The 13301-nt window shown below is 45.2% G+C and overlaps 1 protein-coding gene across 5 annotated transcripts in view; it reads right to left on the minus strand.

Moving 5' to 3' along the window:
* LOC121001285 (carbonic anhydrase 13-like) overlaps positions 1-13301 on the minus strand; it is an 86482-nt gene that overhangs the window by 32984 nt on the left and 40197 nt on the right. For all 5 annotated transcript variants that reach the window (XM_040432281.1, XM_040432284.1, XM_040432282.1 and 2 more), the window contains 2 exons: positions 9326-9444; positions 7005-7100 (listed from right to left, as the gene is read on the minus strand). In XM_040432281.1, the coding sequence (XP_040288215.1) occupies positions 7005-7100; positions 9326-9444 (215 nt within the window). The remainder of the gene's footprint in view (positions 1-7004; positions 7101-9325; positions 9445-13301) is intronic.

Genomic DNA, 13301 nt, shown 5'->3' on the forward strand with positions numbered 1-13301 from the left:
TAATTTCTTCCCCAAACCAAAAATGGGTATGCGATATATTCAAATAATGTGAATCAGCTTCAGGCCGATTCAGACAGGAACTAGGAAAGTCCATGAAAATATCAAATGTCCTCACTGTGCATTTGACTTTGCTACTAATACAGAGTATGTCTTTTACAATAATCTAGTACACGGGTGTCAAACACAAGGCCCGCACCTCGTCATGTGGCCCGCGCAGCCAGGGCCGGCCTTTGGGGTGTGCGGGCTGTGCGGCCGCACAGGGCGCCATAGCAACAGGGGCGCCGGGCGGCCGACAGCTCGCAGTGTAATATGCGGCAGGCGAGCGATCTGGCAGCGGCGGCTGGGCACAGGGAGATGAGCGCTTCCATTGTGGAAGCGCTCATCTCCAGTCATCTGTATCGCCGTCCTCAGGACAGTGATACAGATGCCTGCCTGTGCTGCGGTAGGGGAGGGAGAGGCGTGTCCCTTTCCCTTCCTCTGATAGGCTGCAGGCACTAGGCCGGCAGCCTATCAGAGGCCGACGCAGGCGGTGCGATGACGTCATCGCGCTGCCTGAGCCATACAGCGTGGGACACAGGCCAGAAGAGGCCTGCATCGCATCACTGACATGGAGGTAAGTATGTATTTTTTTTTATTATTTTTATTATTATGTACAATACTTTTACTGGCGGGGGCTGTTATTACTGGCAAAGGGGGGCTGTTATTACTGGCGGGGCTGTTTTTTTTTTTTTTTTTTTTAAATATCTTTATTGCTTTTCTTACATAGAAGGGACAGTATAAATCAAATATCTAATCATAGAGAATGAGCACGTATGACAGGTACATTTAAGCGATATATCGCTTCAGTACTAAACAACGTATATACATACAAAGACATCTATATCCAGGATTACCCTGGATTAATAACAACTTTCTGTCATACATATCAAAAACCCAAAGGCCCATCCCCCCCCCCAACCCCCCATCCCCCCCTCCCCCTCCCCCTCCCCCCGCCCTGCATAACCTGACCTGGTGCGGCCGCCGCGAGGGGCGGCAGGGCGCTCATATCCCTCTCTTGGGCAATTCTCAAAACTTCGTCATTTCGGATCCTATTCCTGTTTGGTGTGGACTCGTATAATGGTATTTATTGTTTAAGAATATCTGGCAGTTTTTTTTTTGTTTTTTTTTTAATATTATTATTATTAGGGCATAGCCACAACTCATGGGTGGTCATCAGTTCCAATCAAGGCGTTGCCTCTCGCCATTTCCCCTCTCAATGCTCCCGTCTCTGTAGGATAGCTCACCCCACGCCGTTTCATGTCCTCAAAGTCGGTTATTCTTGCCATTAAACTTTGCCATTCCTTTATTGTTGGGGATCTATCTTTCACCCATTGTCGCAGAATCATTACCTTAGCCAACAGGAATCCCTTCAGCCAGTAGATCTGTTCATTTTTGGTAGCTCTTTTTTTATACTCAGGGGGGAGAAGTCCTAGCACGACTACTTCGATAGTTAAGGGGGGGCTATTCCCACTTCGTACCGCCATCTCCTGAAATATGCTACCCCAAAAGATCTTAATAACTGGGCAATCCCACAGCATATGCACAAAACCGGCAGCGACAAAAGAGCATTTCAAGCAACTAAATTCCTGACCCTTATTACTATACATTTTAGATAGAAGACTCGGAGTAACGTATAGACGATGTATTATTTTGAATTGTGTCAACCGGTGTTGTCGTGAAAGGGAGGCCTTCTTGATATTTTGATATATTTCCCGCCATTGTGAAGGGTTGCATTCCCCTATATCCGCCTTCCATTTATCTACACTTTTAAATTTAGTAACCGTGCTTAATTCCTCAATAAATCTCCTATATATTAGTGAAATCTTAACTTTATTCCCGACTATATTATAGCAAAGTGATAAAAACCTCTGAATAACTGTTATCAAAGGTATTTTTTTAAGCGTGCATGCTAATGCATGTTGTAATTGATAATATCTATAGTGTTCTAATGCCGTTATTGGTGTATGTTGAAACAGTTCCCCTATTAATTTAATTTTCCCTTTTGTGCATATATGTGAGACTAACGTAATACCTCTTCGAGTCCAATATTCATTTTCATTAAGTGTCGAGAATTCAGTTAACGCCGGGTTATCCCATAACGGGGAAAAATCCAGCACTTGAGGGGCCTGAATAAGCACCTTAATTTTATTCCAGGTCTTCTGTAGCGCCGCCCCGATGGGGCAGGGAAAGTCCACACGCTCAAGAAGCCCGGATTCCAGTATACTGAATATATTATGTGTATGCTGTTGAAGTTGCCCTGAAATATGGGATAATAATACTCCATCCCCAGTATTGATGCACCACTGTAGTTGTGAAGACAGGTAATAAATTTGGAAATGGGGCAGGCCTAGGCCACCATTACCTGCCGCCATTCGCAAATATTGTAACTTAATACGGACCCTTTTTCTGCCCCATATCAGGTCATTTATCAATCGATCAATCAGATTGAAAACACTATCCTCAATCCAGGCAGGGCAGGAACTAACCGTGTACAATATCCAAGGCAACAGAACCATTTTAATCAGCGCAATCCTATTAATCTGCGAGAGTGGGAGTTTCTGCCAAACCCTTATTTTTTTCCTTATTTGCGCAACTAAAGGGGTGATATTTAATGTACTATAGTCCCTGATGGTATTGCTAATTTTTATCCCTAAGTAGTCTAAATGGTCTGTTGGAGCGATAATTCTGACCCTGAGATCGTTAGGTGGAGGCATCCGATTCAGGGCGAAGAGCACAGACTTTACCCAGTTTATCGCATATCCGGCAATTCTACCAAATTCCTCTGTTATCCGCATAACATCTGGGACGCTTCTCCATCCATCATTCAAATAGAGCAATACATCGTCTGCATATAGACAGATCTTATCGTCCGTTCCTCTCCCCCCAAAGCCCAATATACAAGGATCAGCCCGTATCCTACAGGCGAAGGGTTCCATAAAGATTGAAAAGAGGAGCGGAGAGAGGGGGCAACCCTGCCGTGTCCCCCGCATTAGGGAAACGGCAGGGGTGAGTACCCCGTTTACCCTAATTCTGGCCGTTGCTTCACTATATAGCAATTTAACCCATCCAATAAATTCCTGGCCCAAGTTCATCCTATGCATGACGCGCCAGAGGAAGGACCACTCCACCCGATCAAACGCCTTGGCGGCGTCCAGAGTCAGGATGGAGCGGTCCTCCCCCCCTCCAATCTGAATGTTAAGGATGGTCCGGCGTATATTAGTCTGGATCTGTCGCCCGGGGATAAACCCTGTCTAATCTGTGTGGACTAGGCCAGTTATTACTTTTTTTAACCTGTTAGAGAGGACTTTAGCGATTACTTTGTAGTCTGCATTAAGCAGCGATATAGGGCGATAATCCTCATTTTATTGCCATTTTTCCCCTTCTTAAGAATCAGGGTAATCGTTGCCTCCGTCAAGGACGGGGGCAGCTTTCCACATTTACTAGATGCATTCAGAACCTGCAGCAGCCCGGGCAGAAGCACCCCCGCATGGCACTTGTATATGCCGAACGGGAGCCCATTCGATCCGGGCGCCGAGGAGCCCCTGGTCTCTTGTAAAGCCGCCTGTAACTCATCCAAAGAAATGGGGGCACTCAAGGGGGCCGAGACCGAGTCCGAGAGCGCCGGAATCTCAACCTGATCTAGGAAGTCGTCTATCTTGGTCCCTGTAACATCCGCACCGGAGCAATATAGATTGCCAAAATATTTTAGAAACTCTCCCTCCATCTCCACTCCTCCTTCCAAACGACGCCCATCATCTGTCAGTATTTGTCTAATTTTCTGGGGGGGTTTTTGATTCGCCATGATAGAAGCCAATAGCTTGCCAGAGGTACCACCCTCACAGAAATCCTTATAGCCCATAAAGAATAGTTGATTCTGGGCTTTTTTCCTCATAAAAGCTATATAGTGGTCTTTAACGGCTTTTAACTTGGTGCGTGTGCTCACGTCATTCTGTGTTCGAATACAACCCTCCAAGTATGCAATGTTTGCTTCCAACTTTTTTTGCTCCTCAAAGAATTCATATATATTTTTTTTAATTCTAGAGAAATATAGCCCACGAATAAACGCCTTCATGGCATCCCAAACATAGTGAACGTGTGTTGTACCAATGTTCTCTTGCCAAAATTGTATAAATTCTTTATCGATCCCTACCGAGTCGTTTAATATGGTTAGCCAGTGCTCGTTCAATCTGAACGATCTACTAATACCACCTTGTTGCCCGGTCTTCATCACCAGTAGAATCGGTGAATGATCAGAGATGCCGTGAATCTCGTATGTCATTTTTAGGATAGAATCGAGCATCTCGCCATTGGCCAAGGCAATATCAATCCTGGACATGGCACTGTATGTTTTACTAAAGCACGAGAACGCCTGTTTGTTACCATAAAGCCATCGCCAGACATCTATTAGTCCTGTCTCCTCACAAAACCCTCGAAGTAAGGCGTGCTTTCCCTGCGCACTTTTCTCCGCAGCTGAGATTCTATCCAGCGCCGGGTCCAGCACGCAGTTAAAGTCACCACATAACAATACCGGAGACCGCTCCTTATTATACCTAAAAACCGTCAGCTGATTTAGGACTGTCATTGCAAAAGGTGGCGGGATGTACAAGAAAGCAAGGATACACTTTCTACCGTTTCATTGGGCGTAGAGGAAGATAAATCTCCCATCTCTATCGATCAACTGATCTAATAGGATAAAGTCAATGCTTTGGTGTACATACACACTTATCCCTTGGGAGTATGACGAGAAGCCGGAGTGGAACTGATGCCCTGCCCATCTTTTTATTAAATATTCTGGGATAACAGGTGTAGCGTGCGTTTCCAGTAGGGCCACTATTGCAGGAAGGTGACGAATAATCAAATCAAAAACCACTACCCGTTTCATTCTATCAGCCAGTCCACGCACATTCCATATCATCACTCTATTATTAGTCATGTTATGTATTATAGAGGAAGCGTCCGTCGCCCCCCAAAAGCAACCGCAACCAGGCCAAGGTCCACCTCCCCCCACCCCCTTCTCCCCCCCTCCATCGCATCCCCCTTACTGGTTCACTGATGCAAAGCATCGTTGTAAACCTCTCACTGGCGGGGGCTGTTATTACTGGCAAGGGGGGGCTGTTATTACTGGCAAAGGGAGGGGGCTGTTATTACTGGCGGGGGCTGTTATTACTGACACAGAGGGGCTCTTATTACAGGGGGCTGTTATTACTGGCACATAGGGGCTCTTATTACTGGGGGCTGTTATTACTGGCACAGAGGGGCTCTTATTACTGGGGGCTGTTATTACTGGCACAGAGGGGCTGTTATTACTGGTGGCTGTTATTACTGACACAGAGGGGCTGTTATTACTGGCACAGAGGGGCTCTTATTACTGGGGGCTCTTATTACTGACACAGAGGGGCTGTTATTACTGGGGGCTGTTATTACTGGCACAGAGGGGCTCTTATTACTGGGGGCTGTTATTACTGGCACAGAGGGGCTGTTATTACTGGGGGCTGTTATTACTGACACAGAGGGACTCTTATTACTGGGGGCTGTTATTACTGGCACAGAGGGGCTCATATTACTGGGGGCTGTTATTACTGGCACAGAGGGGCTCTTATTACTGGGGGCTGTTATTACTGGGGGCTGTTATTGATGGGGGCTGCTATTACTGGCACAGGGGGGCTGCTATTACTGGCTTAGGGGACTATTATTACTGGCACATGGGGGGGTTGTTAATACTGGCACATGATTGGGGGCACTATAGGGGCATCTACTGAGGCCACAAAGAAGGGGTATTTTATATGGGCTCTCTGTACAGTACAATTTTATACTGGGACACATGGTGGGTACTATGGGGAAGGGGGGAGAGGAGTACTATGGGGTCATCTACGGGGGACACTAAGAAGGGGTATTTTATACTTGCAAATTATGGGGGACACTGAGGGCATCTACTGGAGCATTTTATACTGGTACATTATGGGGGGCACTAGGAGGAAGGAGGGTGTGGAGCACTATGGGGTCATTTACTAGGGGCACTATATAGGGGTATTTTATACTGGCACATTATGGGGGCACTATGAGGACATTAGCTCAAATGGGGGCATTACAAGGGGGTATTTTTTGCACTGTCACATTATAAGGAGAATTATTACTACTGGGGGGGGGCATTATGGTGGGCTTTATTACTCCCCCATGGTATGACCCCCTAGTAGCAGCACCAGCCTCTCCCTTCTCTGCTATCCCTCTGCCCCTTCTCCAAATACTTATTATGAAATCTTTCTCATTAGGATAAAACACCTCATCAGCTCCACCGAGTGGCGTCTGAGATCCCCAAGGGCAAAGCCAAGTAACTAAGTTTTCATGTGAAATATGTTTGTTATACACATATAGCCTACACTGTGCCACACAATATTTATTTTATTTTTTTATTACAAAAAACAGTAATAATTGAATGCAGTGACAATAATTTATGATAATAAAGAGTGGACACATAGTCCTACAGATACAACCGGCCCTTTGAGGGTGACCAAACTGCTGATGCGGCCCCCGATGAACTCCCCACTTGCTTGGACATGTAAAGGGAAGCTTACTTACCTGGCTCCCTGCTTCTTCTCTTCCTCGGATCCCCTTTGCCTCATTTGACAATTTGTCATGACATAACGGGAGCGAGTCACCGCCACAGGTGATTGGCTGTGGAGATGTCAAACCAGATGTTTACAGCGAGGGAGCACAGCAGAGCATCACAGGCCGGGGGGGGAGCGGGGAGCCAGCGTCAGGAAGGAGGTAAGTGATCTTCCCTTTACAGGTCCGACCAAGTTGGGGGGATTTTGCCAACCCTCCCCCCCTCCATTTTTGCACAATCCCTTTAGCTTACTGTAGATTTGTTTTCTAATTTTGGACAGAAAAGTCCTGAATGTTGATGTTATTGTAGAAGTAAATGCACATAAAATTAAGATGACAGGAGTTGGCAATGTGCACAGTACCTTCAATAGCACACCTATAACAGCCAAGCCATCCGTATGCTTCATAGCCTCATTAAAGGATGGATACTTCTGTGAGTTCCAGTGCACGATATGTAACTTCAAAAGACAACAGAAAGACATATTTTACACCTTATGTATCAGTTCATTACTCCAGACCTGTAGTTGTTACACAATACTGCACAGAAAACATACTTAGGGCTCGTTCACACGACTGTATAGGTTTTTCAGTGTTTTGCGGGCCGTTTTTTTTCATTTTTTTTTTCAATAGTGTTTCCGGTTACTTTCCGTTTTTCCGTATGGCATATACAGTATACAGTAATTACATAGAAAAAATTGGTCTGGGCATAAAATTTTCAATAGATGGTTCCACAAAAATGGAACGGATATGGAAGACATACGGAGTACATTCTGTAAGTGTTCAGTTTTTTTTGCGGACCCTTTGACTTGAATGGAGCCACGGAACGTGATTTGCGGGCAATAATAGGACATGTTCTATCTTTCAACGGAACGGAAAAAGGGAAATACGGAAACAGAATGCATACGGAGTACATTCAGTTTTTTTGCGGAAGCATTGAAATTAATGGTTCTGTGTACAGAAAGCAAAAAATGTCCCATATACGGAACGCAAATAAGTTCATGTGAACGAGCCTTAAGGGTCCATTTCACACGTCCGCAAAATGGGTCCGCATCCGTTCCGCAATTTTGAGGAACAGGTGAGGACCCATTCATTTTTAACGGGGCCGGAATGGGCTGTCCGCATCTGCATTTGACTCATGAACAGCGTCATCTATTGGTTTCATAGTCTTATGACAAGACTATTACTCTTGTCATAAGACTATGAAACCAATAGATGGTGCTGTTCATGAGTAGTGTAGATCTCGAATTTTCCATGCACATAGTTTTTTAGCTGAAAAACAAGGCAGATTCTGCTCATTTGCATTTTCTTTACCATATGCCCATGTTTATGCAAATGAGTTTTTACATGACAAAACTGTATAGAAAGGTTATTGAATATTATGTTAGGGCAATCAGAAAACGTTTTGTCTCCCTAATGATATTGATCTAGGTGCGCAGGTCCACCCAAGCCATCCAACAGATCTGAAGTAACTTTGAGGCTTACTGGCTCTCAGTCAGATGAGAGCTGGTTTGGAATGTCTCATAGTGCACAAGGCTGCCATTGTAGGGTATACTGACTCATCCTGTCATCTGTCTCATGGATAGATTGATGGCTTGCATATACCTGGCTTTTGGCATATAGCCTTTGTGTGGTTGTCTATTGTATGTCGTAGATAATAGGTGTCCAAGATGCATCCAGCAATCCTCTTAATGCTGTTTCCAAACCATGTTGATGGGGTTTACATCAATTTCTAACCTTTTTTTGTGAACCAGACACCCTCTCTTCTTCAGAGCAGGGGGTGCCTGGTTTGATGCTCGGGTCTCCCATTGACTTTCATTGTATAAATTTGTACTCGGGCACCCACAATATTCGGCCGAGCACTCGGATGTGCCGAGCATATCGATGCTCGAGCCGGACAGCAGTTCAGCCGAGCATGCTTGCTCAACACTAGACGGGACATAAGAGGAATCATACTGAAGTGTAAAATTAAAGACTGAAATCCTATAAGCAGGGATGAAATGTGCTGTCCTGCAGGAAAAGATGACTACATCTCAGGGTCAAGATCAAGTTAGTGTGCATGCATATATAAGTCTTACTAAACATATGTACATACAATGCATTGGGCTTTTACACCTCTGTAAGCAATGAGCTCCCATCTATAGGTATGAAAATTATTTTCTTTCAATGACTATCAGTGCATGAGAGGTTAGTATAACCAGGGGCTGACTGCGAACTCAAGTGGCCCTGGAAAAAAACTAAAAGTGGCCCCAAGTTGTAGACAAGTCGAAATTGACAATGGAGCAAGGCCAACAAAAGCCACAAGTAGGCAGGGACAAGAAAAGTAGGCAGGGCCAGCAATACTATAGTGCAGCACAAAATACCGCCCCAGCAGAACCAAATACCACAGTGCAGCATTAAAAAACTGCCCTATTGTCATACTGAGGATGGCGATACAGATGAGTTCAGGAGGACACCTGCGGCTGCTGGCCATTGCACAAGTACTGATGTTGCTAGCATTAATGCTGAGAGCATCAGATCATTATGTCCCTGGTCAGCAGCCATGAGGAGGGCTCAGGCAGCTCCCTGGTTATCAGCCCACCGTGAAATTTCCCTGTGAGGTATATAGTCAGTCAACCCCTGAGGATAACAGCTTTTAAACTACTGATTACATGATTTTTTTTTTCCTGAGACCACATTGTCTTACCTCAGCGGGATATTCCTGCCCGTCTATTACATGCTCCGAGCCATCCTTGTCAGAAAAACCCCAGTGAAAATGAAACTGACGCAAGCGATGATAACCAATCAATGGTCCTTGACCTAAAACTGAAACACACAAGAAAATAAGCATCAGGGTCTGTTCACAGGTTCAGGATTTTTAGCACAAATTCCATGCATCGATTCACTAACTTTCTGCATTCAGCGCAAGTGATTAGGATATTGTACACCCCATTCACAGGCAATAAAAAAAAAACTGCGCTGACTTTTGGGAAAACTTTGAAAGTAAGGGCTATTTGACCATGAAGGAGAGTGATGGGGTGCTGCGCCAGATGACCTGGCCTCCACAGTCACCGGACCTGAACCCAATTGAGATGGTTTGGGGTGAGCTGGACCGCAGAGTGAAGGCAAAAGGGCCAACAAGTGCTAAGCATCTCTGGGAACTCCTTCAAGACTGTTGGAAGACCATTTCAGGGGACTACCTCTTGAAGCTCATCAAGAGAATGCCAAGAGTCTGCAAAGCAGTAATCAAAGCAAAAGGTGGCTACTTTGAAGAACCTAGAATATGACATATTTTCAGTTGTATCACACTTGTTTGTTATGTATATAATTCCACATGTGTTAATTCATAGTTTTGATGCCTTCATAGTCATGAAAATAAAGAAAACTCTTTGAATGAGAAGATGTGTCCAAACTTTTGATCTGTACTGTAGGTGTCTGCGTCCAGTGACTTCTCCTATTTCTCTCTATACCACTGAGTGTCTGTTATCCTAATACAACTGAGTAACAGTAAGCCCAAGGCAGAGTTGACAGAGTTAATCTTATCTGTACACTATTGCATCAGCACGTGAGAGCCTGCTTTATATGGGCCGCAAAACCAATACTCCTGCTGCTCCCCCGGCTGCTAAATCCTACATGGATACTGAAAGCCAAACGGAACAAGGGGATATGGATCCTGAAGCGGTAGCTGGTTCGGTGGGCACATCCCAGATAATGAAGGCAATAGCGACATGTCAGGCGACTCTTATTGCCAAGATAGATCATGTTCAGTCTGATCTGACTTGCCTACGGCATGATTTTGATAAAATACGTGAAAGAACCGCCGCAGCAGAGCGCAGATTGGGGGATGTGGAAGATTTGGCTCGAGCTGGAGAGGCTGACACCAGACAACTACAGCAGCAAGTTAAGATGCTGCAAGCCAGGGCTGAAGATGCAGAAAACAGAAGCAGGAGGAATAATGTTCGTATCTTAGGCTTGCCTGAAAGAGCTGAGGTGGACACTCCTGAAATTTTTGCCGAACAGCTGATAAGAGATGTTCTACAGCCTGCGACCCTCTCCACTTGTTTCGTCATTGAAAGGGCCCATAGGGTCCTAATAAAACCGCTCCCCGCGGGTGCCCCTGCAAGACCGTTCATCATGAAAGTCCTAAACTATAGGGACAGAGACGCTATCCTGTTAGCAGCTCGGCAAAAAGGCACAGTTACATATGAAAATGTCCGATTATCCTTTTATCCAGATTTTACCTCAGAAGTTCAAAAAAGGAGGCGGCAATTTAATAAGGTTCGGGCGCTTCTACGAGATCTGCACATTAAGTACGCCATGATGTATCCTTCTAGACTTCGAGTTCAAGATGGAGAGACTGTACGCTTTTTCGAATCCCCTGAAGCAGCTACAGATTGGATTGACAAGCTGCCAGATGTCAGACCGCGCCGTTGAACGGAGAGAGATCTAGACGTAGATATTTGAAGGCCTTGTTATCTCTAAGTATCTTATGTGTTCTCAATGTTCGGTTCACATAACTGAGGTATAAGTTATGCAAAGGTTGGCGGGCAGCCAAAAATAATTTTTGAGTGAGGAGATACGCTAGTTTAGGAGTTAAGTGTTTTCTGTTTATATCCCACTTCTTCTTGTGGCTCTATATGAGTACACTGATACTTATGTAGGGAGCGGGAGTGTAGGTTAGAGGTTATTCTAAACCCGAGAGTTCTTGTTCTACTTGAGGGACTAGGCTCATCCATGTTGGGAAGGATAGGGCAGGGTGGGTGTTTATGAGAGTTGGGAGCAGTTTATCTGTATTTGTATGTTGTCGTATGTATGTATGTATGTGAATGTTTATTCCTTCACGGGTCCGCAGGTTACTGATACATTTCTTTGGTGGCGTAATGGCATTAGTTAAGTGGTGTCATGGAACGTTAGGGGTCTCAATGATAAGGTCAAACGTTCATTAGTCTTCAATTATTTGAAAGGATATAACCCTGACATAGTGATATTACAAGAAACACATTTAAGTGGCCAAAAAGTTCTAGCTCTTAGACGCCCATGGGTGGGGTCAGTTTACCATGCAGTGTATTCCAACTATGCACGGGGAGTTTCTATCCTAATTGCTAAAAGTCTTCCCTTTCAGCTGATATCTGTTCAAATAGACAACTTCGATAGATATGTACTCCTGCATGCGCACATTAGAGGGTTGCAATATCTAATTGTTGGTGTATATGTACCACCCCCTTTTCATAGAGATATATTAGACCTTATCATGAGTAAGATAGCTATGTTCCCAGGAATCCCTCTCCTTATTATGGGGCACCCGCAAATTGGGCGGAAGCAAATTGTCTTGTGGAAGCTTGGTGGCAACTTCATCCCGCTCTTCTACAATACTCGTGTTGCTCTGCCTCCACCGGATCTAAGTCTCGTCTAGACTTAGTTTTTATAAACACAGGTCTATTACCTTATCTTAAGAATAGTGATTACTTACCTAGGGGGCTTTCTGATCACGCTCCCCTTTTATTGGTTCTATCACAGCCTATAACCCCTCCTACTAGGTGGTGGCGATTGAACCCGATGTGGCTTGATGTTCTTCCGGTGGAGGCTAGTAACTATGATAGTATGGTACAATATTGGACGAATAATGAGGGGTCCTCAGATCCCTTGATGGAGTGGGATGCTTTCAAATCTGTTATGAGAGGGTCACTAATAACTGCTATAGCGACACAGAGAAAGGAACTACGCTCCACGAGGACTAAACTTGAGACGGAAGTCTCTAACAAGGAGCAACAGTACTTAAGGGATCCGAATAATGACATTAAGGGGTCCTGGCTAGAGGCGCAGCGTAGGTTTTGCCTACATCTCATGGAATACACCCAAAAGAAACTGTTAGCCCAGAAACATTCGATCTTCTCAGAGGGAGACAAAAATGGTAGAGCTCTAGCGTATCTAGCCCGCACAGAATCCCCTCAGACGGTAGTTGCAGGAATCATGTCAGACCAGGGGGTATTGGTGACTGAGCCTGAGGAGGTGTGTCGTCAATTTGCTTCTTATTATTCTTCCTTGTATGCCTCTAAGGCTATCGGCACTACAACAGACATGGATGACTTCCTAGCTGGAATTCGAATCCCCACCCTGGCAAGGGGAGATGGGGAGGCGTTAGCGGCAAACATTACTGATGCTGAAATTGAATTATCTATTAGTTTTCTTGCTGTAAGGAAGGCTCCTGGTCCGGATGGCTTCCCGGCTGAGTGGTATAAGCTCAATCCTAAAGAACACAGTACCAGACTTGGGAAGCTATTTGCCTATGCTTTTGATCGGGGCGTTTTGCCCTCCTCCTTCACTGAAGCCACTATTGTGGTGATCCATAAGCCTGGGAGGCCTCCAGAGCAGTGTAGCTCATATAGACCCATATCATTGCTGAATCTAGATGCTAAGATATTGGCAAAAGTACTGTCGCTACGGTTGCGAGATGTCATCCTCTCTGTTGTAGGGGTAGACCAGTCGGGCTTCATGCCTAGGAGAACCACGGATATTAACTTGAGGCGACTATATACCAACCTGCAGGTCCAACATGATAACAGGGGTGGGAGAACCCTAGCATCGCTAGATAATGAAAAAGCATTTGATTCGGTGGAATGGGGTTTCATGTGGGCCACGCTTCAGCGAATGGGATTTCCACCGAATTTCTTGCGATGGCTGCG

This window comes from Bufo bufo, chromosome 5 (genome assembly GCF_905171765.1).
Source record: "Bufo bufo chromosome 5, aBufBuf1.1, whole genome shotgun sequence".
In the NCBI taxonomy this organism is placed as follows: domain Eukaryota; kingdom Metazoa; phylum Chordata; class Amphibia; order Anura; family Bufonidae; genus Bufo; species Bufo bufo.